At 48.5% G+C, this 27,030-nt stretch overlaps 1 protein-coding gene across 4 annotated transcripts; it reads left to right on the forward strand.

Moving 5' to 3' along the window:
• The first annotated feature begins 3,075 nt into the window (after positions 1-3,075).
• Positions 3,076-26,913, forward strand: AGFG2 (ArfGAP with FG repeats 2). Of its 4 annotated transcripts, none has more exons than XM_023655347.2 (13): positions 3,076-3,503; positions 12,609-12,702; positions 13,546-13,661; positions 15,054-15,207; positions 15,780-15,945; positions 17,337-17,462; positions 18,145-18,177; positions 23,266-23,386; positions 23,551-23,633; positions 23,825-23,908; positions 24,863-24,991; positions 25,299-25,384; positions 25,737-26,913. In XM_023655347.2, exons 1-13 carry the CDS (start codon positions 3,283-3,285, stop codon positions 25,794-25,796), a joined length of 1,473 nt encoding a protein of 490 aa, XP_023511115.2. In that variant the 5' UTR covers positions 3,076-3,282; the 3' UTR covers positions 25,797-26,913. The 4 variants fall into 4 exon arrangements, with proteins under 4 accessions (XP_023511115.2, XP_023511116.2, XP_070086861.1 ...); XM_070230760.1 differs by lacking the exon at positions 3,076-3,503 and adding an exon at positions 3,589-3,981; XM_023655348.2 differs by lacking the exon at positions 18,145-18,177 and having other exon boundaries at positions 3,083-3,503.
• The last annotated feature ends 117 nt before the right edge of the window (positions 26,914-27,030 follow it).

The raw sequence follows: 27,030 nt of genomic DNA on the forward strand, positions 1-27,030 counted from the left end.
GGTGGCTGAGTCTGCCAATTTGTTCAAGGCTTCAGGGTGATGAGAAATAACCCTGGGCTAACAAGAAACTATAGGAGGAATGGGCAGCCCTTGGAAACCACAAACTCTGACTCTTAGAAGAAACATTTAAAGTGGTCTGAGATGTCACATCTGCATATCTGGATGTGACTTGCTGTTGCCTCCTTTTAGGGACGTTGAAGTGCATTTGTGGCTCTGATAACTGGAAAGATGGAACAAAGAACACACTGGGGTGCCCAGGGCTTAGTTCTGGGCCCTCTTCTCTGTCTCCCTGCTGTAGCTAAGCAAACTCATGCAGTCCTGTGGCTTTAAATAACTCCTGTATACTGATGACTCCTACACCTACATTTCCAGCTCTAGCCTCACCTGCAAATCCAGACTCTATATCCTACCTGCCTACTTGCTCAGCTCCTTGGAGGCCTCACAAGGAGCTCAAACCAACACATCCAACGAAAAACTACTGATTTCTGCCTATCAAGCATCCCCTAACCTGCTCCTGCTATAGTCTTCCTTTTTTCAATAAATGTCGTCATAAGCTACCCAGTTGCTCGAAACAAAAATCTAGAACTGCCTTGTCCAGTATGACAGCCACTAACCACATGTGGCTATTTAAATTTTAATTCATTAAATAAGAAATAAATAATTTTTATTTTTATAAAAATTAAAATACATTAAAATAAATATAAATAAAAATAAAATAGAGCCAGCCCTGATGGCCCAGTGGTTAAAGTTCAGTGCTCACCGCTTTGGCAGCCCAGGTTTGCTTCTGGGTCACGGAACAACACCACCTGTCTGTCAGTTGCCATGCTGTGACGGCATCCCACATAGAAGAACTAGAATGACTTCGAACAAGGATTTACAACTATGTACAGGGGCTTTGGGGAGGAAAAAAAAAAGAAGAGGAAGATTAGCAACAGATGTCAGCTCAGGGCCAATCTTTAAAAAATAAAGAAATAAAATATAAAAATATAATAAATATAAAAAATAAAATAAATATAAATGTATAAAATAAAAATTAAAAATAATAAAAATTTCAGGTTCTCAGTTTTACTAGCCACATTTCAAGTGCTCAATAGCCACACGTAGCTAGTAGCTGCCACATTGGACAGTCAGATACAGAACATTTCCATCATCAGAGAGTTCTATTGACAGTGCTTCTCTAAAGACGTTGCCACTGAGTCCTCTTTCCCTCACCTCCCACACATAATCCAATAACAAAGCCTATAAGTTTTACCTCCAAAACATTCCCTGAGTCAATCCATTTCTCTCCAACCCATTCCTACCACCCTGGTCTATGCCACCATCACCTTCCACCTGGAATGTCGAACTCACTTCTTAATTGCCCTAGTTCCAATCTTCCCCACCTGTAACCATATCCCCCATAGTAGACAGAATGATTCTTTTCAAAACTGAAAATCCGATCCCGTCCTTCTCCGCTACAATCCTTCCAATGGCTTCTGTGGCAGAGACTGTGGTTTTAGCCTAATAACCTTCTTCGCCTTCTACCTCAGTAACAGAACCTCTGAAGTTTAGGTGAGCATGTAAAAGCCCAAAATAAAGAATCCACTTTCCAGAGTCCCTCCTTGCACTTAGGTGTGGTCATGTGACTGAGTTCTGACCAGTGAGAGCCAATGACGTTGTGTGCAGTCTCCTGGCACGTCCTTAAAAAGAGCAGGCTCTTCCTGCTGCTGTAACGGGCAAGATGGCTGAAGCTGGAATAGACCATGAGGGGAACTAGGGAGTGGAGGTAATGCACTGTGGAGCAACAAGATAGAGGGAGCGACCCACCAGCCCTACCTACACTTTTACAGGGAGAGAAATACACTTTATCTTGTTTAAGCTCCAATTATTTGAGGTTTTATGTCAGAGTGGGGACCTAATTCTAAGTAATACAGCCCCCCATCACACTTAGAAGAAAATCCAAACTCCTTACCAAAGTCTGGAAGATTCTCCATGATCAGGTCCCACGCCAGCATAATCGCCTCCACTCTCTCCTCACTCACCATGCTCTGACTTTCTCTTTCGCTGCTTCACCATACCAAGCTTCTTCACGTTTCAGGGCTTTTGCACTTGCTTTCCCCTCTGCCTGGGTTGCTCCTCTTCAGATCTCCTCATGGGTGACTCCTTTTTGTTATCCAGGTCTCATTAACTATCACTGCTTTAGAGATCTTCCCCTGCCCAATCTAAAACACCCAACAAGCCACTCTCTTTTACAATACCTCATTTTAATTCTTTGTATAGAATTTAACACTAACTGATGGCTCTTTAACTTGTTTATTGTCTGCCTCTCCCTATTAAAATGTAAGCTCCATGAGGATAGGAATTTGGTTGGTTCAGGCCATATTTCCAGTATCTAGAACAGTGCCTGAAACCTAATAGACACTCAATAAGTACTTGTCAAATGAATGATCACATACTATTCCAGGAATAATGTGTGGTTAACAGTAGGGTCTCTAAAGTCAGACGACCCGGATCAGAATCCTGGCTGGGCCACGTTCCAATTGTGGAACTTACCACAAGTTTTATTACTTAAGATTCCCTGTAAAATGAGATTACCCAGGGCATAGGATAGGAGAAACCGAAACAGCGTTTATAAAGTACTCCCTCTCCTTCTCCCTCCTTCCTCTGAGAGCTCCCTTCTTTCCCCCCTCCCTTGGGCCCCTCATATGGCCTCTTCTCGTCTGCTTTGCGTGCCTCTCTGCACACTCCAGCTGAGACCAGGCCTTTAAAATTTGGCGGGAACTAACCTCAGCATTTGGAAGGACCAGAGCTGCGCACGCGCGGGACACCTACCTTTCTCTCGCGCGCTAACTTTGCAGCCTCGACAGCCTATCAGAGTGAGCGCCGGAGCCCGAGTCCCGAGGACTCACCAATCGCATCTGGGAGGCGGGCCGCCGTGGAGGCAGTGGCGAGAGGGGGCGGGGACAAGGCGAGGGCACGCGCGGTTCTCGCGGTCAGGGTTTCTGCGGGCCAATGGGAGAGGCCTGAGGGCTGAAGGCAGTGGGGCGTGGTGTTGGCGGCTCCCGCAGCTCGAGGCCGTCCAACGTCGGGCCAATCAGAGTGAGGAGGTGGGTGGAGACTAGCCAATCAGCGTGCAGGATAGGCAAGGCAGGGGGCTGAGGAGTGTCGCCCGGACGCCACCGGCTCCTGAGCTTCTGTCAGGGGAGCCGGGCGTGCGGAGGCGGCTGAGGAGGCGGGAAGGCGGCAGTGGTTGAAGGGGCGATTGCTGCCTTGCGGGGAGGAGGCCCGAGAGCGTGGGCAGCCATGGTGATGGCGGCGAAGAAGGGCCCAGGCCCGGGTGGCGGGGTCGGCGGAGGAAAGGCGGAGGCGGAGGCGGCCTCGGAGGTGTGGTGTCGCCGGGTGCGGGAGCTGGGCGGCTGCAGCCAGGCCGGCAACCGCCACTGCTTCGAGTGCGCCCAGCGCGGGGTCACCTACGTGGACATCACCGTGGGCAGCTTCGTCTGCACCACCTGCTCCGGCCTCCTGTGAGTGGACCGGCGCGGGGGCAGGACCCGGAAGGAGCGGCCGAGAGCCGGCGCGGGGGACAGCGGGGACCCGGGGCGAAGGGACAGAGCCGAGGTGGGGGGCGGCGCGGAGGCCGGGGACGCACCGGATGCGGCGAGAGGCCCGCCTGCTGCAGAGGTGTCATGGGGCAGGGACAGGGGCAGAGGCGACAAGACACCCTGGGAGTCGCGTCGCAGGGGAAGGGAAGGACAGCAGAGAGGAATGGAGAAACTCCCCAAGGGAGGCGAACGGAAAGTGGGGAGAATTGAAGGGAACTGGGGGGCGGGATAGAGATTTAAAGGGCCAGAGAATGACATGCACCTTGAAAGGGAACTTCACGTCGGGGGAGGGCGAAAAGGAAAGAGAGGGGACCAGCTGGGCTCAAGATGAAGGTGTCCCTTTCTTCCCTCTGGCTTGTGCCTCTCCTGGAGTGTGAGATGGAGAACCAGTTTAAAACAGGTAAGTTAACCCAGCTTGACACATGGAGATAGCAGGTAAGGTAAGCAGGTTCCAGTGTTCAGGTGCAGATCCTAATCTTGCAGGGCCCTGGAAGGCTACCCAGAGGCAGATTTCTTACAAATCTAAGAGGCGAGGGCTGCCGGGTTGCCCTCCTAGAGAGCTTAACTTTTCCGAAGGTTTGGGGATCTGGATGAGCCATCCCTTAAGTGTAACAGTTTACACCTTTAAGCTTCCAGTTGCCATGGCCGGATCCTGGTAGTGGCATCCCGCAACTCATTCTAGATTTGGGGGAGTCTTGTTGTATGATCTGCAGTGCTACGCTTGGCTCTGGCACTGTACCTGGTCATGCCTGAGCTAATTCAGAGCCACCGATCTAGCCTGGATTTCTGATTATATAGTAGTAAGCATTTTTCTCCTTAGGGAATTATTTGGTTAGATGCATGATTAACATTTGATACCAGGCCTGTGTCTCTACTTTTAATAAATTTATCAAGGGATTTATTTTGACTTTTTTAGTATTATTTTAATACCTTCATTTGTTGGTTTGGTTTGTTTTTTAACAAGGAGCGTTTTCCTTGTTTCTTCTTACCCCTTTAGGAGCCAAGCAAGGAGGGAGCAGTATTGTTCTTACGTGACAGATGGGAGAACAGAAGCAAAGAGAGGTTTAGTAACTTACCCAATGCCATATGGGGTTGCTGTTTTCAGCATTTGTTGTTTGGTATTAGTTCTGACCATGGCAGACCAGAAATGAAGATCCGGGGCTCCTAAGATACAGTTTAGGATGATTTCTCTATTCGGTTTTTACCTCCTCTGCCAAACTTCTGTGTTGTGAGCAACCTCACTTGTGTGTTGTGAGGATGGACTTGACTTTGGTCTAAGGAAAAGCCGCTATGGCTCTTGGGACAATGATTCCAAGCAAGAATGTGTCAGAAGTTGAGATGGAAACTCAAATGAAGCAAAAAGAGACTTGAGACTGGGACAAAGTACTCTGAGGGGAGCAGGAGCAAAAAATAGGAATATTTATAGCATAAAGTAGAAAGAGAGCAGATTCCTGAAGATCCTGCTGTTAAAAGGAAAATCTGATTATGGAGTCTGGAGAGAAGTAAAGGGAAGCAGGGCAATAAAGTTGATTGTGTATCAGAGTCTAGGTCGTAAGATGAAAATGTTAGGGAGCAGTGTTACTTCATTCCCATGGTTAGCTGTGATGGGATGAAAGATAAAACATGGAATAAATGAGAAGTGCTGACATCATTATCGTGATTTTATAGATCTTGATTTAGAGTCTCCCATAAATAACATTTCCCTGCTATAATGAATATCCCTCAATCAGGCCAGAAGGAGGGCCAAGGGATCTGGGACACACTAAAAACCTGGTTTCTTTTGCTGGAAAAGTTAACTCCTTAAATATCGGTGCACAATTTGTGGAACTTTACCGCTTTCCCCTGTGGTCATTATTGTTGATTTCATTAATGAAAAATCAAACACCCGTGATCTGGGCAGACCCTGCGTGGAGGTAACTATGGCCTAAAGATTGATTAGTTTGTTAGAGAAGTATCCTGAGAGACCTGGCTGTCTCTGGGATATGTGTACCTCAAACTGGGGGCTTAGCTCCTTAGGAACTTAAGTTCCCTTGGGACTAAGTAGGAGGAATCCTGTTTTAGTTTCACAAGATCTAGAGAGGACATTTTTGCCTAGTGCTTTGGTAAAGCATCATGAGAATCACTCGGAGTGATTCTCAAGGTGGTAGACTTTAGGGAACACATTTTGGTGGTTGGGAAATAAGGAGCTAGGCCAACCCTTTGTTAGCAGGAGGTGAGAGGAGAGTGAAGGATCCAGAGGCTGCGCCACTCAATGAAGCTGAACTGAAGGCATGTTGAGCTTATAAAGAGAGAATATCAGAAGAAACTCTGCAAGAAAGCTGGAGTTCCCCCGGCTGTGCCTGTCTGCCTGGGTTCTGGTGGTGCTTCTCTTTTGCTAATTGGAGTTCTAATTAGCATGGACTAGGGCAAGGCATATAGAGCTTTTAAAGGGGTCCTAAAGTATTACCTGTGTCCTCTGATGGACTGTGGAAAGGGCTGGGAGCTGGCCGGTGGGTCTTAGGCAGAGTGTGTGAGTTGGGGCCTGCTTATTGCTGGCTGCAGAGTGAGGAGGGAGCTCACACAGTCCAGCCGGCAGAGGAGAGGCATGGCTCCACGGTGACACATCCACCGGTTAATATCTTAAATCTGCATGGTTGATTGCCCATAGGTTAGGATTTTGTGGTGCTTGGAAGTAAAAATTGTGGTAGGCCAAGAGCCTGCACATTCACTGAGTCGGTCAGTCAACAAATATTTACTGAGTGCCTGTCAAGCCCCAGACACTGTTTTAGGCAGTGGAGATCAGGCAGTGTACAAATCAACAAAGTACCCATCTTCATGTAGCTTATGTCCTAGTGGAGGCCACGGACTCGAAATAAATCATTAAATATATAACTGCAGGTAGTGATAAGTGCTATGAAGTGAAATAAAGCTCAGCATGGCCTAGAGAGTGATGGGAATTCATATTGAGGTGTGATGATGAAAAGAGAAGAAATACTCTTTGTTAAAGTGAAGAGGATATTGAGGGGGAAGAATTGAAGTACCATAGCCAGAGAAAGGAGACAGCAGGACTGGCTTTATTTTGAATTTTGAGTGTGTTACAAATATGTCTACCTCTTAGTGGAATGGAGTATTCTAGGGGCAGTGAGCAGAGTTCCCAGCTGGCTGGATTGGCTGATGGAGCAAAACTGACTGTTCCAGACAAAGTTGAATTTCCCAAGATTTGAAGAGAAATTCAGATTTTGATATTGGCGGGTGGGTATGACTGTGCCTTCATCCCTGCATGTGTGAACTCATTCTCACTCTCTGTTTTTAAATGAGAAATATTTTCTCAGCTGTAGCAAAAACCCACAGCTTCGGTGTGAGGGCCTGGGAGAGAAGCTGCTAGTTTCTGCTGTTTCTAAATTTACGTACATGCTGTCATAATTGTAGGTCCCAAATTTGACCTAGTTTTATTCATTTGGTTTTGTTTCAAAAGCTTATTTCCTTAACCTGGATAGAGATCCTTTGAGTTTCCATAGTATAAACATGTGCTTGTTTGTTTAGTTACATTTCTAACTCTTCCACTAAAGAATGAATCTGCCATTTGAAGCTAGGATGGGATAAAGATTGCCACTAAAAAGGATTTATTTCCAAAGCAGTGCCTTAAATGTTCTTTTTTGTTCTGGTTCACTTGGATGCCCCAATGGATAAACTGCTTTTCTTTAGAAAGAAAATAGATGTTGAGGCCTGAGATCTCGTGACATCAGCGATGGACACTACCTTTGACACCCAGTTTTTTCAGCAAAGTATGTGACCTGCTTTTCTGACCCCGCTGTTTGGATCCATCCTTTTTTTTTTTTCTAAAGATTTTTTTTTTCCTTTTTCTCCCCAAAGCCCCCCGGCACATAGTTGTGTATTTTTAGTTGTGGGTCCTTCTAGTTGTGTCATGTGGGATGCTGCCTCAGCACAGTTTGATAAGCAGTGCCATGTCTGTGCCCAGGATCCGAACCGGCAAAACCCGCCGAAGCGGAACGCACGAACTTAACCATTTGGCCACGGGGCCAGCCCCTGGGTCCATCTTTTAATCCATGGTCCTTTAGGTCTCAATAGTGGATACTTGTCTCTTCTCCTTCTGCACAACTTTACTCTGATAATGGGACTAAGTCAGGATTAAGGTGGACAAAGCTCTGGGCTGGGTGTCAAGTGATGTGCTTGACATCTCTTTATGAGTGACAAGTTCCTACCTTCCTTGTGCCTTAGTTTCCCTGTCTGGCTCACTAGTAGTGGTTCCTAGTTGAAGCACTTTTATCTCCATGGAAGGAAGGGTGTAGTATGTTATTCAGTAATTCAGTACTTTTCCATCTCTCTGTGTTGGAGAAGTAGACATGTCCCTTGCCTTTATTTTATTCCCATTCCTCCATCCCCTCAACCTCACCTTTCATATTCACCTCTGCTGGGCAGAGGTGGACAGAGTCTCAGTAAATTACACATTTAGGCACTCTATCCTACAGGGCCCTTGGACGACTTGAAAAGCCCCTAAGAAAATAATAAATTACCAAAGGGATGAGAAGAAAGGAAAAAAATGTAGAAGGATTTATATTGAGCCTGAAGAAGAGGGCAGCTGGTAGTGCCAGGATTCTACGTGGCTCTGCATGAGACAACAGCTGTTTATCATTGTTACTGAGGAAGAACTACAGGAAATAGATTGAAGCAGGGGAATTTAGATTAGGAGGAAGTTTCCTAAAATTAGTGAAATTGACCCTGGAGCAGGATAATAGGGGAGCCTTCCTATTAGGGACTATTAAAAGTCTGTAATAGGGACTCTTCTTGGTGATGTTTGGGTCCAAGGTAAGAGCTAACCAGGGTTAGCTGGATGCTGCTCAGAGGCAGAGGGATGGAATCCCGGGAGCAAAGAAACGCAGTCTGGGGTATATTAATTTAAACACAAATATGCAGAGGTAAGGAATTCCCAAGTCCAAATCTGGCACAAATGAAAGAACTCGGGTGTTGGGTGGAACTGTTTTTTTCCACTCTTGACCTGGCAGAACCTCCTTATCTGAGCAGCTGAACAAGTTTGAGCTCAGCTCAATCTTATTAAGCAAGATAGAAGTAAAATATGGGCCAGTTTGAGGGTGATGACCACAGAGAAACAAAAGGTGTGATATTTGTAGAAACAGTAGTATGCTTAGTAGAGCCCGAGGGAGGGGAGAGCAGAGAGAGAGAGAGAGAATTGGGCAGACTTTAGGATCTCTGCACATGGCTGCACTTGCCAAGCAATTTAGCGTACTTCAAAGAGTGATTCAGAGTACTTCAAATACCATTTAGGTGCCCTGTGAAAAAGATATCATGGCTCTGCTGAAGGCCTGGGTCCTAGGAATGCACTTGCCTTCATTTGGAAAAACTTGCCCTATTCTGGGCAAATAAATTTATCTGTATATTTCCCCAGCACCTCCTGGTAGAAACAACAGAATGGATTTGCTGTGATAACTGAAGGGCAGTGCCTCCTTCTAGCTCTCACTTCTTCTTTTGGGGAGGACCTGAGAGTTATGTTGGGCAGACTGGGTGCAAGTTGGAGAGTTGGGTCTGTTTGATTCCAGGCCAGTGACTCATATCTGGCCCATTGCATGACCATGGTATGTACCCAGCGGAAAGCAACACTCCTAGAGGAGGGGGGCTCTTGCTTCTAAATTGCTTCTCTCAGCAGCAGTGGCCTCTCTGTGATTCAGAAGCAAATGCTCTGACTCATAGGCCATGTAACTAGGCCCTCTTTCTGGGCTGCAGAGTTTTGCCTTGTCGAGAATTCTCCCTGCCCCCAAACTGTGGCTCTGGTTATACATAATCCAGTCTACAGACATCAAGGTCAGAGCACTGCCTTTTGTACTGTGCTACGGAAACATCCTGTTCCGTCAGATTCGTTTGGCCCAAAGCACCTAAATCACTTATTTGCTCTTCCTTCCCTTCATCCTAACCTCTCCCCCTCCAAAAATAAACTTTCCGGTCCAAGTTCAGCCGTAGGAACCTCTGTTGTTCTGAGCATCCCCTCTAGACTGATGTGTGGGCCGGGTCCCTCCCCCTCCACCTACAAGGAAGCACACCTCCCTGTTTACGCTTTGCTAACAGTTCCTGGTTGTCCTTTCAGGAAATGTCAATGACCTTTTTGTGATACGCTTTGTGTAAACATAATACATTTTACTTTTCCCATAACCATTTCTCTTCCTTCCCCCACTGCTGCATCCTGGTGCCACATTCTCGCTGATCCATCTGTGTGCCTAAATGGCACCCTACTGCATTCAGAAGTTCCCTGGGTCCATCTTGTAAGCAAGTGCCTGGTGATCGAGGACCAGGTCCTATAATTCTTGTATCACCCAAAGTGCCCAGCACAATGCCTTGTGTTTTGGCAAAGTAAATATTTGGTAGTGGGAGGTGAAGAAGAGGACTGGGATCCTGGGGACAGAGAGGTCTGCTCTGGCTAGACCTCAGAAAGGCCTGGTGTTGTGAGGGGGAAGACCTAGGGGTTAAGGGGAGAAAAGGAAAGGGAAAGAGTATAAAAGCGGCTGTCTAGACTTCAAACCTAGACAAAACCAAGCCATTAGTAAGGGAGGCTTTAGGAGAGAAACCTGGAATACCTCTGAAATATGATCAGAAGAGAGTCTTCAGGGCAGATCAAGTTGAAGAGCTATTGTTTGACGTGTAGTAACAAAGCCTTGCTTTTGGTTTTCCCTGCTCTTATCTTTCCTCAGGCCGTGAGTCCTCTTTGATATTGCTTGTCTTTTAAAGGGGTATCTTTACTTAAAAGTCTAGCAGCAGAATTGCTAAAACTGCCCTCAGTTGTAGCCTCCAGTGTCCTGTCCTTTGTTAGATTCCCGTAATGGGTCATTTATTATCCAGAAGGGCTGCTGCCCTTCACTGTTCCCTCTGCGCTGTGTCATCTGCCCCCTGCCCCCGCCGCCTTCACTTACACTAACACGTGCACTGCCCTGCTTCCAGGCTTGGCAGGGTGCCTTTATTCTGCGTGTACACCTGCAAGCGTGAATGTGTGTTTTCCCTATCTTTCTCTGAGATTTCCATTTGGTGAATTTTGTTGTCTCCTCCTTCTCCCTTTGCTTTCCTGAGGGCATCACCTAGGACCCTGTTGAGTTACTTTTATTTTCACATCTTGATTTGCCCATGTTTTCCAGGGGCATAAACGTCTGAAGAGGCCTCAGCAGTTGAGACTGTCTTTCCCGCATATGCCTGTGGTCGTTTGCTCCTAGTCCCAGGGGCTAGTTTCTTTGTTTTGGTGCAGCCGGTTTTGTTTTCTTCTGATGAGGGCAGTAGGTCTAGACCAGAGTAAAACGTAAGGTGTGTCGACGAAAATAATCCATAACCAATCTATCCATGAAAATTTGGGTGAGTTTATTCTGAGCTGAAATCTGAGGACCATGGCCCAGGGCCTTTCTTCCCAAAGGAAGAAAGGGCACCAAAGAAGTGAGGTATACAGAGTGGTTATATACCCCCATACAGGAGGATTCACATATGATTGAAGTGTCCCTCCCACAATAGTCACAAGATTGCCCTGTCAGCACAGCGCTTGATGGACACAGCAGGTAGTGGGTCTGCTATGTCAGAGGGCAAGCAGGAGGCAAGCCTATTGTCTCGAGCTGGGTGGTCACAGGTGAGCTCAGCAATCAATTCCTAGCCTAAGGAAAGATGCTTAATCCTTAAGGGAATGCCAACGTTGGCAGGGGGAGGGAAGTTGTACCTTTATCTCAAGGGCCTTTGTTCTTGCCATAGGGAATATCTCAAGCAGATATACAATGCATGCTCAACAGCCACAGTCAGGCCCTTTTGGAAAGACAAGGTCAGGCCGAATTAGGTTTATACCAAATGGCTTCCTCATACTCTCCAATATATCCTATTGCTTGCCATTTTTTTTTTTTTTAAAGATTTTATTTTTCCCTTTTTCTCCCCAAAGCCCCCCGGTACATAGTTGTATATTCTTCGTTGTGGGTCCTTCTAGTTGTGGCATGTGGGACGCTGCCTCAGCGTGGTTTGATGAGCAGTGCCATGTCCGCGCCCAGGATTCGAACCAACGAAACACCGGGCCGCCTGCAGCGGAGCACGCGAACTTAACCACTCGGCCACGGGGCCAGCCCCTATTGCTTGCCATTTTTATTTGTCAGGTGTAAAGAAAGGGGAACCTATGAAACCCTGCCTGGCTTGGCCCCAGGTTTCCCCTGCTAGAACACTCCGGAGGGCAGTTGAGTGGGGGCGAGGAAGACTTCTCTGCTGTGATCTCCATAGGGCTTCTGTGGGCAGAACTGGATTCCCAGGGAGTTAACAGAACACCCAGAGCTGGCACAAAAGCATCACTACGGGATATATGTTCCTGACTCATGCCAATCTCATATCTCATTGTCGAACCTGAATTCCTCCTGCTTCGCTAAAAGATCTAGCAATGAGAAAGTCTGGAGTATTTCTTTTCCCAGAGATCTCTTGCTAAAAGAGAGGGGCCCTCTGCATCCCTACCCTATGCCAGCTTTCTGTGTAGACAAGAGGAGGGGCGGCCAGCCAAGGGACTCTGGGTTTTGTCTCCAAATCTTACCTTTGTTAGTATAATCAGGAATAGTTATGGGCCTTTGTTTTTTACTTTCCTCATGCTTGAGGGATTTGTGTGTCTTCATGGGCTCTGGGACCTTGAGGGTGTGCTGTCGGTCGAAACAAGAAAGCAGGAAATGGGAAGTGGTCGCACGTCTGAGTTCCCAGAAGTACCCCTCTGCCTTGCAGGCTGAGCCCTGAACTATTGGGGTCTGAGCCAAGGTCGAGGAGGCTTCTGGATGGACAAGTGCTGCCTTCCTCTCCAGAATGACAGGGGTCACACTATGTCCCTGACTCTGTCCTTCCTGCTCTCATTGGAAGCCTCCAAAACATTCTCATTTCCCTTTCCTTGAATTAGAAGTTGCTTCTGGCAGGGAGTTCTACCTGAGCTCAATTTATGTGCCGTTTTATTCTTTCTCCCTCCCCCTCCTCCCATAAACAGACCTGCGGTGCTAACTGCGTTATACTTCTCTTTCCATTTCTCTCCCACAGGAGAGGCCTGAACCCCCCACATCGAGTCAAGTCCATCTCCATGACAACTTTCACTGAGCCCGAAGTAGTATTCCTGCAATCCCGTGGGAATGAGGTGAGCTGCCACTGACAGAGTGGTTACATGCTGGAGTTGCCATATCTGCCCTCAGAGCTTTGCCTCCAGATTATAGAAAAACCTTACAGATTTCCTTTTTAGTCAAGTTCCTCTTATTTTTTAGTATGTCAGATTTCTAGTCTCATGTATATTTACGGAATCTTAGTTATACAAATTATGGTTTGTCTAGGCCCCTTGTTGGAGGAATCAGGGGAAGGAGCTAAATCTTTGTAGGGGGTTGCCCTTGGGCACTCGAGGGGGAAAATGGGTAGAGCTCCAGTTGAGAAGCATGCAGAGTTGACTGGGCCCACCCCTCTGAGGAAGATCTCCTGGAGCCAGCTCAGCTGACCGGAGCGTCAGTAACCCAGGTTTAGTCCATGTCATTTACCTGAAAGTGAGTTAAACCCCTTCCCAGCTAAATCTGCTGGTGGGAAGTTGCCATCCTTGGTGTTAGCAGTACCCAAGCTTACAGTGATTGGCTCACTTGGAGGGTGCAAACAAGGGCCTTTGGAGGGTGTTCTGGAAGTCACAGCTCTGAACATTGTCCCTGAACCCAACCCCATCCAAATTTAGTTCCCCATAATTCTCATGGCCCCCATTTTCTTTTACAAGATGTGCCACAATACGTAATTATAAATTCATTTTTATTTATCTAAGGCATGACCTCCCGTTAGATGATCAGCTCTGTGGGGACAGGGATCCTGTCTCTCTTGTAGGTCTACCAGATCCTTGCGCTGTGCCCACACTCAGTACACAGTGATTGATGAAGAAATTGGAATTGGGATCATTGCCGTTTCATGCTTTCTACTTCAACTCCTCTGTCACCTGACTCCATTCCTTTAGGTTTGCAGGAAGATTTGGCTGGGTCTTTTTGATGCTCGGACATCTTTAATACCAGATTCCAGGGATCCTCAGAAGGTGAAGGAGTTTCTCCAGGAAAAATATGAGAAGAAGAGATGGTAAGGAGGAGGAAAGAGATTGCTGTGGAGACATACATCCACAGCATACTGTATCTGACAGTCAGTTTCCAGAGTCAAATTGGGGCTTCTCCCAAAGGCTAGCCTTGGGCTGAGTCTATTCCACGCCAATTCAATTAGGGCTAAATTCTGACTTCAAAATAACAAAGCTACATGAAAGGACAACTTCTTCTTGATCAGTAGCCTTGCAGATTTGATATCCCCTCTTTTGGGGAGACGGTAGAGTGATTGGAGGGAGAGCTAGGCCTGTGGGAGTGTGGGTTAGTTTTTATAGCTCAGCTGATCTCCTACATGGAAAGAGGTGGCTGGAAGCGCTTGTCCTATAGCTTTATGCTTTTTTTTTTTTTAATTTTTTTGAGGAAGATTAGCCCTGAGCTAACATCTGCCGCCAATCCTCCTCTTTTTGCTGGGGAAGGCCGGCCGTGAGCTAACACCCATGCCCGTCTTCCTCCACTTGATATGTGGGACACCTGCCACAGCATGGCTTGCCAAGTGGTGCCATGTCCACACCCAGGATCTGAACCGGCAAACCCTGGGCTGCTGAAGCGGAACATGCGAACTTAACTGCTGCACCACCGGGCTGGCCCTATAGCTTTATGCTTTTAACTCATTGTTTCGTTCATGATTTACGTGTATTCCATTTTCCTGATGAGGAAAACAACATCTCTGTTCTCTCTTGTCTTTTCTCTCCCCAAGTATCACTTCCTATTGTTTGATCTCTGGGGTGTGTGCATGTTGTGGGGTAACTATAGGGTGGTGAAGAGAATGCAGAGAGCAAGGAGATTGATGGGGATAAAACAGCATTTTCAAGTCCCTCCTGGAGGTGTCCTCAGGATAAAGAAGATACTTTCAGAGTAGAGACCCCATACACGGTAATGGAAGGGGGTTTTATCAGAAGTAGCAGGAGCTGGCAGGATAGACTGTGAGCACTTAGAAGATGAGGCGGCAGGAACTTTTTCTATGGGACTGAGAAGGAGGAATCTGAAGAAACACCTAGGAAACAAAAAGGAGGACCTTGAGTAGGAAGTTGGAAAATAGCATCACCTGTCCATCAGCATTGTTGCAGCTGTTGTTGCTTGAAACCCAAATGGTTTCACGTGTCAGAAAGAGGAGGGAGAGAGGAAGGGAAAATAGACACAAGCCAGAGCAAACTGAACATTCCTGCAGAAAAAATGAGCATCTGACAGTAAAGGGGAAGCTCAAGATAGGCAGAACCTTTCTGAGTTGCTAAATTCCCGTTAGTTTAAAAAGAGAATTAGTAGGGAAAAATGAGAAAGGACTTTGACTGCCATAACCTGTTTTCCCAAACGCCTAACCTGAGGCTGGTCCAAGGTTTTACCCCTTTCCTTTCAGCCTAACTGTTCTTTCTCAAAGGTATGTCCCCCCAGACCAAGTCAAGGGGCCCGCTTACACCAAAGGCAGTGCCACCACCCCTCTCCAGGGCTCCCTCCCGGAAGGGAAGCCCCTGCGGACACTTCTAGGGGATCCTGTGCCGTCTCTCTCAGCTGCTGCCTCCACCTCGAGCCAGGTAACTCTCAGATCTGCCCTTCAGGATTACTTGGGGATTTGGGAGACGGGGCTGTCAGTTTCCTAGATCAAATCCCCTGTACTTAGCAGACAGCAGTACAGCAGGTGTGAGCTGGTTACCTATGTCTTGCATCTATCACCTTGAATCGTATCTTTTGGAAGAAAGAACCCAATAGGAAGTGGTATTTAGGGAAGTCAGAGTATCGTCTTCAAACCTGACCATTCCTCCATGGAAACACCTAAGGGGCTCGGACACTGCTTCAAGCACCTGGGAAAGATGAGGAGGTAACCTTTCCAAGGGGACTATTGGGTGACATCCCTGTAAATCTCGTGGTTACCTTGACTGATAGGTTCTCAAATGTGTGGTTCTAGGAGCCGGTGTACTGAGAAGACAGAGGAATTAGGTATGAGAGGGGCTAAGGCAGCTTGTGCCCAGGAAGCCTCTCGGTTGAGGGCAGTTTCTCCCTCTCTTCTCTCTCCGCTTGCCTCTCTGGGGGCAGCCTGGGGAGCCATGCAGGGGCCTGGGTCATGTCTGGGATTCCAACTGCTCTATGTAATGCCTTCTCCTCCAAGTCTGTCAATCAGTCTCAGTCTCGGATATCCCAGCCCCGGAGCTCTCAGCCACCTCCTCCCTCCTCAGTCAAGAAAGCCAGTACTGACCTGCTGGCTGACATTGGTGGAGACCCCTTCGCTGCTCCCCAGGTGGCACCCGCTTTTGCTGTATTCCCAGCCTTTGGGGGTAAGTAGGACTCGGGATGAGAACCTTCCTACCACACAGGTACCCATAGCACAAGGAATTCACTCCCTTGGGGTGAGCAAGTTTCACGTGGCTCTCTCTCCACACGAATGAACGCAAGGGTCATTCTGAAGCAGCAGGACTGTGAACATTGGGCTGGGAGGGTCGGGGTCAAGTGAGTATGGCCAGGATTATGTTTGGGAGTTTGACCATAACACATTACAGTTGCGGGCTCCTAGCCCTTCCTTTTAGAACACTGGAAATAGCACTTTTATTTCTTTCCGTCTCTATTAAAATGGGAGTAGGGGGATTATCATGTGTTCCATTCCCTCTAGTGTCTGCCCAAAGATCAGGAGTAGCCAAAAGAGAGTTAAATAAAGTGGTATCTAGTGTCCCTTTTTCCTTCTTAAGACCCCCCTCTCAGGGAACCCTAGTACACTGCAGGTGGGAGTGCAAACTGGTGCAGCCACTATGGAAAGCAGTATGGAGTATCCTCAGAAAATTAAGAATAGATCTACCATATGATCCAGCTATCCCACTGCTGGGTATTTATCCAAAGAACTTGAAAACGCAAAGGCGTAAAGATGCTTGCACCCCTATGTTCGTTGCAGCATTATACACAATAGCCAAGACTTGGAAGCAACCTAGGTGCCCATCAAGGGACGAATGGATAAAGAAGATGTGGTATTTATACACAATGGACTACTACTCAGCCATAAGAGATGATGAAATCCGGCCATTTGTGACAACATGGATGGTCCTTGAGGGCATTATGCTGAGTAAAATTAGTCAGAGGGAGAAAGTCAAATACCGTATGATCTCACTCATAAGTAGAAGATAAAAACAACGGCAAACAAACACATAGCAACAGAGATTGGATTGGTGGTTACCATAGGGGAAGGGGTGGAGGGCAAAAGGGATGATTAGGCTCACATGTGAGGGGATGGACTATAATTAGTTTTTGAGTGGTGAACATGATGTAATCTACACAGAATTCGAAATATATTACAATATACATCCAAAAGCTATATAATGTTATAATCCAATGTTACTGCAATTAAAAAAATTTAAATTTAAATTTAAAAAAGACCCTTCTCCCATGAAAAAAAAATTTTATCACATGTCTCTGCCCAAACTAGGCCCTGACAAAAATGTTAATACCTCATGGAATAATGATAAAAGATGGTAGGGAGGGAACTTGAAGGCCTCTGAGATCCCCTTTCCCCTGCATGTTCTGGCTCTCTGCCACAGGGCCCTGCCCTCTCCCTTTGAAGAGGACCCTGTGAAAAGGCAGATGTCCCATCGAGTGGACTTTGGCCTTTAGAACTTGTATACATTATATAGATTACATATACATTTTATATATATAACCTTTGTATTCCCTCCATCTCTAGGCCAGACACCTTCCCATGGGGGCTTTGCCAACTTCGATGCCTTTGGCAGTAGCCCCAGCCCTTCTGCATTTGGAAGCATTCCTCCAGCTGGCCAAGCCCCATTCCAGGCCCAGCCAGCACCCACAGGTAAACTCTGCCCCACGGTTTCCTTTCCCTCTTGCACTGCCTCCAATTGTCTACATCCATACGTCACTCTTCATTCACATCTGCACCAACCTAAGGAATTGTGCAAAGGAGAACAGGACAAAGAGAAGAAGCTCCAGGAAAGGATGAGAGGAGGCCGATGAGGTTCTTGTCAGGCAGAGGGGGCTCTATTCTGTTTTTTTCATGTAAGGACGATGGCTGAAATTCCAGAGGAGTTGTACAGGTTGTGCACTAGATTTCTGACTGGAAGTGAGGGAGACCTGAGTCCTAGACAAATTGAGAATGGACCTGATCTTTTCTCTAGAGTCCTCTGATTGTGTTGTATACTGCCCAAAAGGCAAGGTCTGGTCAGAGTCCAAGGTAGTCTCCAGAAGTCCCCACCCCTCCCTCTTCGCAGAAGCCTGGAAACTCTGCGTTGTGTTGGTTCTGTTGTGCAGTTGACAGAGAGTCTAAAGGCCGCCTTAAAGCATTCGGTTTCTAAGCTCCCAGCCCTGGAGTCTTCATAACCTTTGGGCCGCCCCTCTTCATCTGGACTTCCTGGAAGCAAGGGAGGGCAGCTGGAGCACGGTCAAGACCATCTGCTGGAGAAAGCCAGTGACTTACGCTCTCTCTTTTTCCCCTCCCCCACCTGCCCGCCCTTTCCCCGCTCCACCCTCACTGCCAGCCAGTCGGATGCTAACGGGAAGTTACAGCTTTGGTAAGTTATCCTTCCACCCCCAAGCCTGCCCAAGGTAGGAGCCTAGCAGGTCCTCTGATCCTAGGGTTAGGAAGGATCCCTTCAAGTTTAACCGTTTTACAATGGGGCAGAGCTTAGCCCAGAGCCGAGAATTCCTGACTCCTGCTCTGCCACAGCCTTCCCACTGTGCCCTGTGAACTGGTTGGTTGCTTTGGTTTTTATTTTATTTTAATTTTTTCAAATGGGACAAAAAGAAACATTTTATATTGCTAAAAGTTTACATTCACTAAGTTCTCACATCTTGAACTTAAAGTGACTGACAGGGTAGCCTTGAAATTCATAAAGCAAAAAACTATTAGACACGATAAAAAGCTAATAAACCAACGGAGAAGGAGACTGGAATAGACTGTCTCACAAGATTAATAGATAAATTCGAGAGACAAGTAAGGAAGAGGACGATTTGAGTAACACTTGAACAAGTTTGACCTAAGACATATAAGTAGAACTTTGTAACCAAAACACAGAATATATATTATTTCCAAACACATTACTCTTTTAGGGCCAGCCCGGTAGTGCTGCAGTTAAGGACACACCTTCCACTTCCGCAGCCCGGGGTTCACCAGTTCGGATCCCGGGTGCAGACATGGCACCGCTCAGCAAGCCATGCTGTGGCAGGCATCCCACATATAAAGTAGAGGAAGATGGGCACGGATGTTAGCTCAGGGCCAGGCTTCCTCAGCAAAAAGAGGAAGATTGGCTGCAGAAGTTAGCTCAGGGCTAATCTTCCTCAAAAAAAAAATTTACTCTTTTATAATTTGACCATATACTAGAAAATAAAATCTCCATAAATTCTAACAAATAGAAATTGCATAGGTCACGTTCTATATGATTAAAGATGTCCCAAAATAATGTTTCATATCCTTAAAGGCATGAAACAGAGAAGGAGAAAATCATTACAATGTGGAAAACAGACAAAAAGCTAATAGCCATAGTGTATTTTTTAAACTCCTATAAATAAGAAAGAAGAGAATAATGGACAAGGGATACAAGCAGATAATACCTAGATAAAATGTGAAAATGTCCTCAACCTGACGAATCAGGGAAAAAGCAAATTAGGAGAAGAGAATAATTGTGCACATTAAATTCACATAAATTACAAAGATTGATAATGGCCAGTATTGTGTGGGGAAAATGGGTCCTTTGGTATGTTGTTGGTAAGAATGTAAATTGGTACAGGAGTATTCAATTTAGTGAGAGGGAAGTGGTTCTGGAAACAGAACGGGAAAGGAAACAGCCTATACAAAGTGGTTATAAGTTGGGCCATTCAGAAATATGTTTCTAGCATGACTGATTGCTTTAAAGAGAGAGCTTTAAAGGCCCAGGCTTCACAGGAGAGAAGGCAGGCGGCAGCCTTGGAGCCATCCGGGGCTGACCCTGGGATGAAGCATTTGCCCAGTGACTGGTTATCACAAAAAGCAGACAGTCTGCAGCCAGATCCAGAGCCACCCAGCACTGGTGAGGCTCTTGCCATTGCTCGGAGTGTCCATGTGTCACTCTCCATGAGGGAGGATTGAACTCCTTTTTTTTTTAAAGATTTTGTTTTTTAAAGATTTTTTAAACTTTTCCTTTTTCTCCCAAAGCCCCCCAGTACATAGTTATATATTGTTAGTTGAGGGTCCTGCTAGTTGTGGCATATGGGATGCCGCCTCAGCATGGCTTGATGAGTGGTGCCGTGTCTGTGCCCAGGATCCGAATCGGGAAAACCCTGGGCCGCCAAAGCAGAGCGTGCGAACTTAACCACTCGGCCATGTGGCCGGCCCCCGAGAACTCCATTTTGAGTTGAGGAAACTGGCTCAGCTTGGCCAGTGACTTGGCCAAACTTGAATGGCTGATAAGCGGCAGATCCCATTCACTTTCCAGCACACAGTGATCATGGGGCCGTTTCTGAGTGTAACATAAAGAACTACTGGGTATAAAGTAGGGAGATTGTGGTGAGAGGTGGGTGTCTCTTCTGACAAGCCTGGTTGTATTTTTATATTTCTGAGGGGGAGGACGGAGAGGGCAGGTTTCTAAAACTGCCTTTTCCCCTGAAACTGCTATAAGGCATGTATACACACCCAGCTGTGTGGAGTGAGGCTCTGGAAGTGTAGAAGCAAACAAGAGCCCAGGTATTCCTGGCTCGCCTCCTTTCTGAGGATGTGCTGTCTGTGCACTGCCGACCCTGCCTGAGCGAGGGCCAGCTCTGCCCTCTAGTGTCCGCAAGGAAGCACATGCACTGAGTGCAGACAGCAGGACAGTCCTTCTCCCAGCCTGGAAGGGCTGAGGACCTGGGAGGGGAGCTCCCTGGCATGAAGGCCCAGAGCAGGACAGGAGAGTCTGACCTAAGTGATGACAGGGAGCTGTGTTCGCTTGGAATTCCATACACCCCGAGTCAATGAGGCAAGGGAAAGGCCGGAGGCCTGAGAATCAGAAGATCCACACCACCCTGCTGGCTTTCCAGCCTTCCTTATGGCCTGGGCATTGGAGAGGATGGAAGAGCAAGTGTGCACAGTGGCGTTATAGTCTAGTGCTTGTTCCTCCAGAAAGCCTGGGAGTTGGGGAGGGAGGGTGGCCAAGGAGAACACTGTCTTTTAAGTGCCGGCACTCAAGAAGCAGCCCATCTTTGGAACCTGTCTTCCCTGCTGGATTCTCAGCTTCTCCAGGTTAGAGCTGGGTCACTGTCGGTCATGCTCAGTGCCTAGCACAGCGACGACACCCTTAAGAATGGTTTTCGGATAAATACAGCCTAACAGTTTAGAAAAGGAAGAGCATGGAGATTCAAAATAGAGTTCTGGGGCATTCAAAAAAATGCCCAAAACTTTACTGACAAGAAGCCAGGCTGAGGGTTGAGGGGCCAGGGAGCAGTGTGGATTTGAGAACCAGCCTGGCTTTGCCATTTCCTTCCCCACCTCGTGACTTTATCTTTCCCTGTCCCTCCTTCTTCTTCTTGTCTCTGAGAAAGAAAAGGATCTTCTCTTGGGACGGTTGCCCCCTCATGCTTTCCCACTTTCAGCAGACTTTTGTCTCATCAGCTTTCTTATCTGAATTTCACCTCCACTTTTTCCACCTCTGCTGGCATATTCCCTTCCTCCCACAAATACACTTACAGTTGCCCGTCCTACAAAATGTTCCCGCAGCCTTACGCCTGCTCGTCTCTGTTGTCTCAGCTCCTTCCACAGCCCTGCCTCTGGGAAGAGGAGCCTATGGCCTTCCTTTACTCATTTTGTTGTCCTGTGTCCTATTTTTTTTTTTTACACATTTTATGGCATAATATACATATTGTTCTGCACCTTGAGTTTTCTTTAACTTAATAGCACTGTTAGCCTTTTTTAATCAGTGCATGAAGAGCTTCCTCATTCCTTTTTTTATAGCTGCACAATAGTCCGCCGTATTACATATCATAATCTATTTAATCAGCCCCCTATTGAAGAATCTTTAGGATGCTCCAGTCTTTTGCTGTTAAACAATGCTGCAGTTAATAATCCTGTATATGTCACATTTTGCACATTTGCAAGTTATATCTGTAAGAAAATTCCTGGCAGTGGAATTGGTCTACTGGGGACACAGTTGATGCAGAAAAAAACCCAAAGATATCTCACTACAAATATGTCAAGTGCTATGAAGGGGAAACACAAGGTTCTATAAGAGGAAAACGAGGATCAAATTCATATTGTGGGACAGGGAAGGCCCATCCGAAGACATGGCTCTGTAAAGACTAGAGGGTGGGTAGGAGCTCGCAGGCCAAGGCCCTGGGTGGGGCCTCTTGTTCAAGGGAGAAGCAGAGCGTGAGGGAAGGTCAGAGTTGAGGGCCTTGTGCACTTATGTTTACGATCTGAGTCAGCCATCATGTGTTCCTTTGAGACCTTGTCTTGCTTCTCTGACCCTGGAAACAACTTCTTCTATCATCAGTATGATTTTAAAATACTTTCACTTGCCTCAGAGGGTCTTTACAGCCACTGTACAAGAGGGCAGGAAAAAATGGGCTCAGGAGAATGAGACGGTTTGCTAAAGTCACAGGGGTAGCAAGTGGTAAAGCCACAACAAGAATCCAGTTCTTCTCACTCTGCCTATTCCAGCGTTCATGCAGCATACAGTTCTTGAGCACTGTCCTGTGGCAGATGCCATGGAAAGCGCATTTCCCTTCGGTGATAATGAGTCTTCCAGCACTCACAAAAATAAACCCTTCAACTGCTTGTAGCCTCATTTTACCCTCACAATAGCCCAGAGTGGTTGACAGGATCCTACCGTACAGATGAGATGTAGACACGCACATAAAGAGGCTTTCTTAAAACGACAGGGCCTCGGGCCTCTTCCCGTGACATGAGATTGCTTGGGATTTCTAGGACTTGCTCCTCGGGCTGTTTTGTAATGTAAAACTCCCATGTGTGGCTTGCCCTCTGTGCTTTTTCTTTTTAGACCTGAAGACCAGGGAGGGTAGGGGACCCTGCAGTCGGCCCTGCCCCATGAGCAGTGTGCCCAGGCTCTGCTCTAAGCTCGTAGCCTCAGGCTGGCCTCCTGAGAGGAGGTGGCTCAGGTGGGAGCAGGAACAGTGCTGATAGCTGGACGTTCATGCTCATCACCCCCAGTGCCATCTCCACACTCCATGGGAGTCTCCCGAGGGTCCTCGGGCCTTTCTGCCCTTCACAGCTGCTCCTCCACCCCCTCTACCTGCCGCTTCATATGACCTATCCATAAATGGAAATGCTGGTTTGAGGAAAGGACAGATTTTTCTATCTCTTGAGGGAAAAATGGGACGTGTAAGTCAAACTAGAGCAGGAGGGCCAACGATCCGACACAAGGAAGAAGGGCTTTTCTCTCAGCAGTGGCGCCCTGAGCACTAGGGAGATCGAGAAAGGCTGAGTATCACGTGGCCTAGAATTCTGGGTGGGAGACAAGCCCTCTGAACTGGGTGATCCTTGGGAAAATGGACTGGCTCAGAGAAGCCAGTTGGTGCCTCTCATGCCATCACTCCACTCCTTCTCCACCACATCCTCGCCTCTGTCTCTTCTCCTGCCCCTTCCATCCTGTCTCACCCCAGCCCTCCGTGTTTTACTTCCTGTGATTGCCCAGGGAGCAGCCAGGGGACTCCATTTGGTGCCTCTCCTCTTGCGCCTGCCAGTCAGCCCAACAGCCTCACAGATATGGGCAGTCTCCTGGGAGCCGGGGCGTCAGCTGGAGGTGTCCCTAGCAGGTAGGTCTGTATGTCAGGGAGTTTGTCTTTGAGCAGGAGAGCCAGCCAAGAAACCTCAGCTCCTCCTGCCCGGCAGGACAGGGTTTGCCATCTCCTGTCCTTTGCCCAGCTTGTCTCCTTGGTGCTGGATGATATGCATGCCGACTTCTCTCCCCATATTGCAGCATCTTCGGGATGGCCGGCCAGGTCCCCACGCTCCCATCGGCTACGACTGGTGGAGGTGGCAGTGCAGGACTTGCCTTTGGAGGTGAGTCTTGCTTGTGGAGACCCAGGGTGGGGATCCAAAGCCAAGAGGAAAGTGGGGGCTCTGGACAGGGAGGGGAGTGGAGAGAGATGCACACCAAAATTTAGAGGGATGCTCAGTTATCGCAATATTAACCAAATGAGAACAAAAAAAATAACTGTCTCTTTCTCCCCCCTCCATTCCACGTTGAGCAGCCTTCACCAACCCTTTCACAGCTCCTGCTGCTCACCCACAGCTGCCTTCCACCAACCCATTCCAGCCCAATGGCATCACCACAGGTAAGCCTCCCAGACTGTCCCCTGGCCCTGACTTTCTCCAGGGCGTCAATTCTCCCGCGCGCCTCTCTCTTAACACCCCAACCCCATACTGTCAGGAGGAGCAGCAGGCAGCCTAAGCTGACAGTTGTGGTCCTCCCAAAACGAGTCCCCCTGCTCACCCTTTATCAGCCCAGGCCAGACCCAGTTTAGTTTCCAGGCCACCTAGTGGGCAAAAAGTAGAAGCACCCAGGTCACAGAGTCAGGATTTCAGAATTAGACAGACTGACGCTCACCTGAGCCAGTTCAGAGGTTTCCTGGTGACTGGTACTGTCAGCCATTCTCACTTCTCCAGCCCTCAGCAGTGTCACTCTGGGAGCCCAGCCTCGGGCCCTTCTGTGTCCCTCCTGAAACCATGACCCTTGTTCCCTGCCCTCATCAGCCAGAGTCCTGTGGTCTCCTCTTACTTACCCTCCTCCCCAGCCTCTGCTTTTCTCTCTTCAAACTCATGCCCCCATTCCCTTTTTTCATTCTCAAAAACCTGGAGGCCAGGAAGAGAGCATAATAATGGCTACCAAGCTGACCCACGTGGCAGGCCCACTGCTGAGCACTTTGCGTCGTTACCTAAATTTCACAGCAGCCCCGGGAGATAGGTACGGTCCCCATTTTAGAGAGGAGAGAACTGAGGCACGGAGAGGGCTAACCATTTTCTTTAGTTTCTGCAGTTTCGTAGGTAGCCATGCCTGGCTTGTAACTACTGTGCTCTCCACGCCACAAGCCGCTGCAGGCAGGAGGAAGGCAGCCTGGAAGGCTGCATGGAAGCTCAAGAGTTCCATGGCTCATTCAGGGTACCTCTGCAGGGTACCGCCGGCTAGGGAAAAACCATATCCCATTTCCCCACGGGGAGGATTTAGGAAGAAGTGTACTCCAGCCTCCCTTCTAGAGCTTCACCTGAGCCTCATGTTCCTCACCCCACAGGGCCTGGCTTCGGGATGAGCAGTGCTGGGCCTGGCTTCCCCCAGACAGTGCCACCCACTGGAGCCTTTGCCGGCACCTTCCCACCACCGATCTTCCCCACACAGACATTGGTGGCTCAGCAGCAGAATGGTAAGGGCTTCAGACCTCACCCCCAGGGACTGTGTGTGTGTTTATGAAGGAATATTAGGGAGCCAGACATCTGAGCTAGTTCCCCTTTGGACCAGTAGGGGGGAGCAGGGAAGCAACAGTGGCCTGTGTCCTCTGACTCAGCTCCACACCCATTACCTCAGTCAGGCAGGCAGGCAGGCCCCTCTTGCTGCCCCCTCCCCACCCCCGGGAACTAGATATGCCTGCCCTGCAGAGGGGTGGGTGAGCTGGTCAGGACCGGCATGACGGACAGGCTCATGGCAACTGAGTGTCCGCTCCTGCTTCCCAGGCTCTTCCTTCAGCGACTTAGGATCAGCCAAGCTGGGGCAGAGGCCACTAAGCCAGCCAGCGGGCATCTCCACCAACCCCTTCATGGTGAGTGCCCTCGTGTGGGCGTGTGTGGGGGATGGCCTTTCACTCTAGGGGTTGGTGACAGAATCCTTCCAGGACAGGAGGTCCATGTGGGGTGGAACTCATGCCCCTTCCTCTGAAGATCTGCCTGGTCTATGCCAGGGAGGAGGGCGTTAGGCAATGGGCCTCAGCTCTTCTGGGCCCTGTCACCTCCACACTGCCCGCCCCTCCACTGGCCTCTTAGCTCCCTCACTTTCCCACTGTCCTCAGCATGGTAATTTTGAGGGAGAAAGGAATCCTGAACTACATTTTTTCTGTGGCCTCCAGCTTTTCTCCACTAATCTAACAATTTGTGGTGGTTGTTGTTTCTTTCTAGACTGGATCCTCATCAAGCCCATTTGCCTCCAAACCTCCGACCACCAACCCATTCTTGTAGCACTGTGTCCTGGGGTGGGCCCTTCTCTGCTCTCTGGGGCCCCTCTACTGCCTGGAGCTCTGGTGACCACTTGCCTGTGGCATTTCTGTGCGTCTGAGACCAGAATGGGCCTTATTTTGTAGGGTAGGGATCCTAGGGATGGTAGAGGTCCTGATGCTTTGCTTGGGGCTTGCAGATAAAAGGCAGCTTCCCAGGTCAGCTACCCCCAAGGCTTCCTCCCTCCCTCCCTCCAGCCCGAGCCCAGGCAGGAGGCCCAGGAGGAGAGAAGGCAGGGCCTGGCCTCGAGGAGTGATGGTGTTTCATTTCTCAAATTATTCATTATGATGACAATCATCCTCCTCCTCTCCTGCCCTCAGCATACACAGTGCTCCCTTCACTCCCAGCCCTGGGCGCGGAGGAAGCTGTGGGCACAGACTGACGGGCTTTCCCTGTGGGAACAACTCTTTCCCCATGCCCAGCTTTCCAGCACTGTTCTCATGGAGGGAAGCACAGTGGGGAAGTAGGGGAGAGGTGGAGATGAGGCGTGGTGTTGCTGTGAAGGCCCAGGGAGGGGTGGGGGCAGCCAGAGTGCCCTTGGGGCCCTGCTTGGGCCAGCATACCCTTTTCTCCCCACCCCTGCCCGGCAAGGAGGCCCTCCATGGCTGTGCTTCCCCAGCTCCCTCCCTCATCCTGGGCATTCAGGATGAATAGTTTTACTGACATACTTAAACGTGCCCAGCTCCTGTCAAGCACTTTAGTTAGCCGTGGTGTCATGTTTGGATACCGGTGTTTTATATTTATACATAGAGAATTTTCTAATATAGGCTATTATATATATACACACATAGAGAGATATACACACATGCAGCCGTTCTCCCGCTCAGACAGCTCTTTGACATGGGGAATGGGACGAATCCCCATCTGTGCCTCCACCAGCAAAGCCAGAGCTCCAGGGGGTGGGGGGGAGGGCAGTCACATGTCCTGTCCACCCCAGAGCCTGGGCTTTTCCAGGGAAAGGCTTTGTGCAATTGGCTGTTTTTTCTTTCTTTTTTCCACGTGCCTCCCCTGCCCCCAATCTCTGCACCAAAGCTGTTGCTGGCAATGTTGGAAAAGAACTGCATTTGAAAGAAAAAGAAAATGGCTCCCGTGGTCTTGCTTTGGGTCAGCTCAAGGGGCCTCATGTCAGTCAGCATGACTGCCTGGGTCTGTGACGATGCTGCCTGGCCAAGGACAGGACTGGTTGCCAGACAGAGCC

Source organism: Equus caballus, chromosome 13, assembly GCF_041296265.1.
Source record: "Equus caballus isolate H_3958 breed thoroughbred chromosome 13, TB-T2T, whole genome shotgun sequence".
Lineage (NCBI taxonomy): Eukaryota > Metazoa > Chordata > Mammalia > Perissodactyla > Equidae > Equus > Equus caballus.

Bases quoted from the DNA above. Each gene is read 5' to 3' on its own strand.
- AGFG2 (XM_023655347.2), top strand. From the start codon at position 3,283: ATGGTGATGGCGGCGAAGAAGGGCCCAGGCCCGGGTGGCGGGGTCGGC. The intron at 12,703-13,545 runs GTGAGCTGCCAC...CCATTCCTTTAG, and splicing joins TGCAATCCCGTGGGAATGAG to GTTTGCAGGAAGATTTGGCT. The intron at 18,178-23,265 runs GTAAGTTATCCT...GTGATTGCCCAG, and splicing joins AACGGGAAGTTACAGCTTTG to GGAGCAGCCAGGGGACTCCA.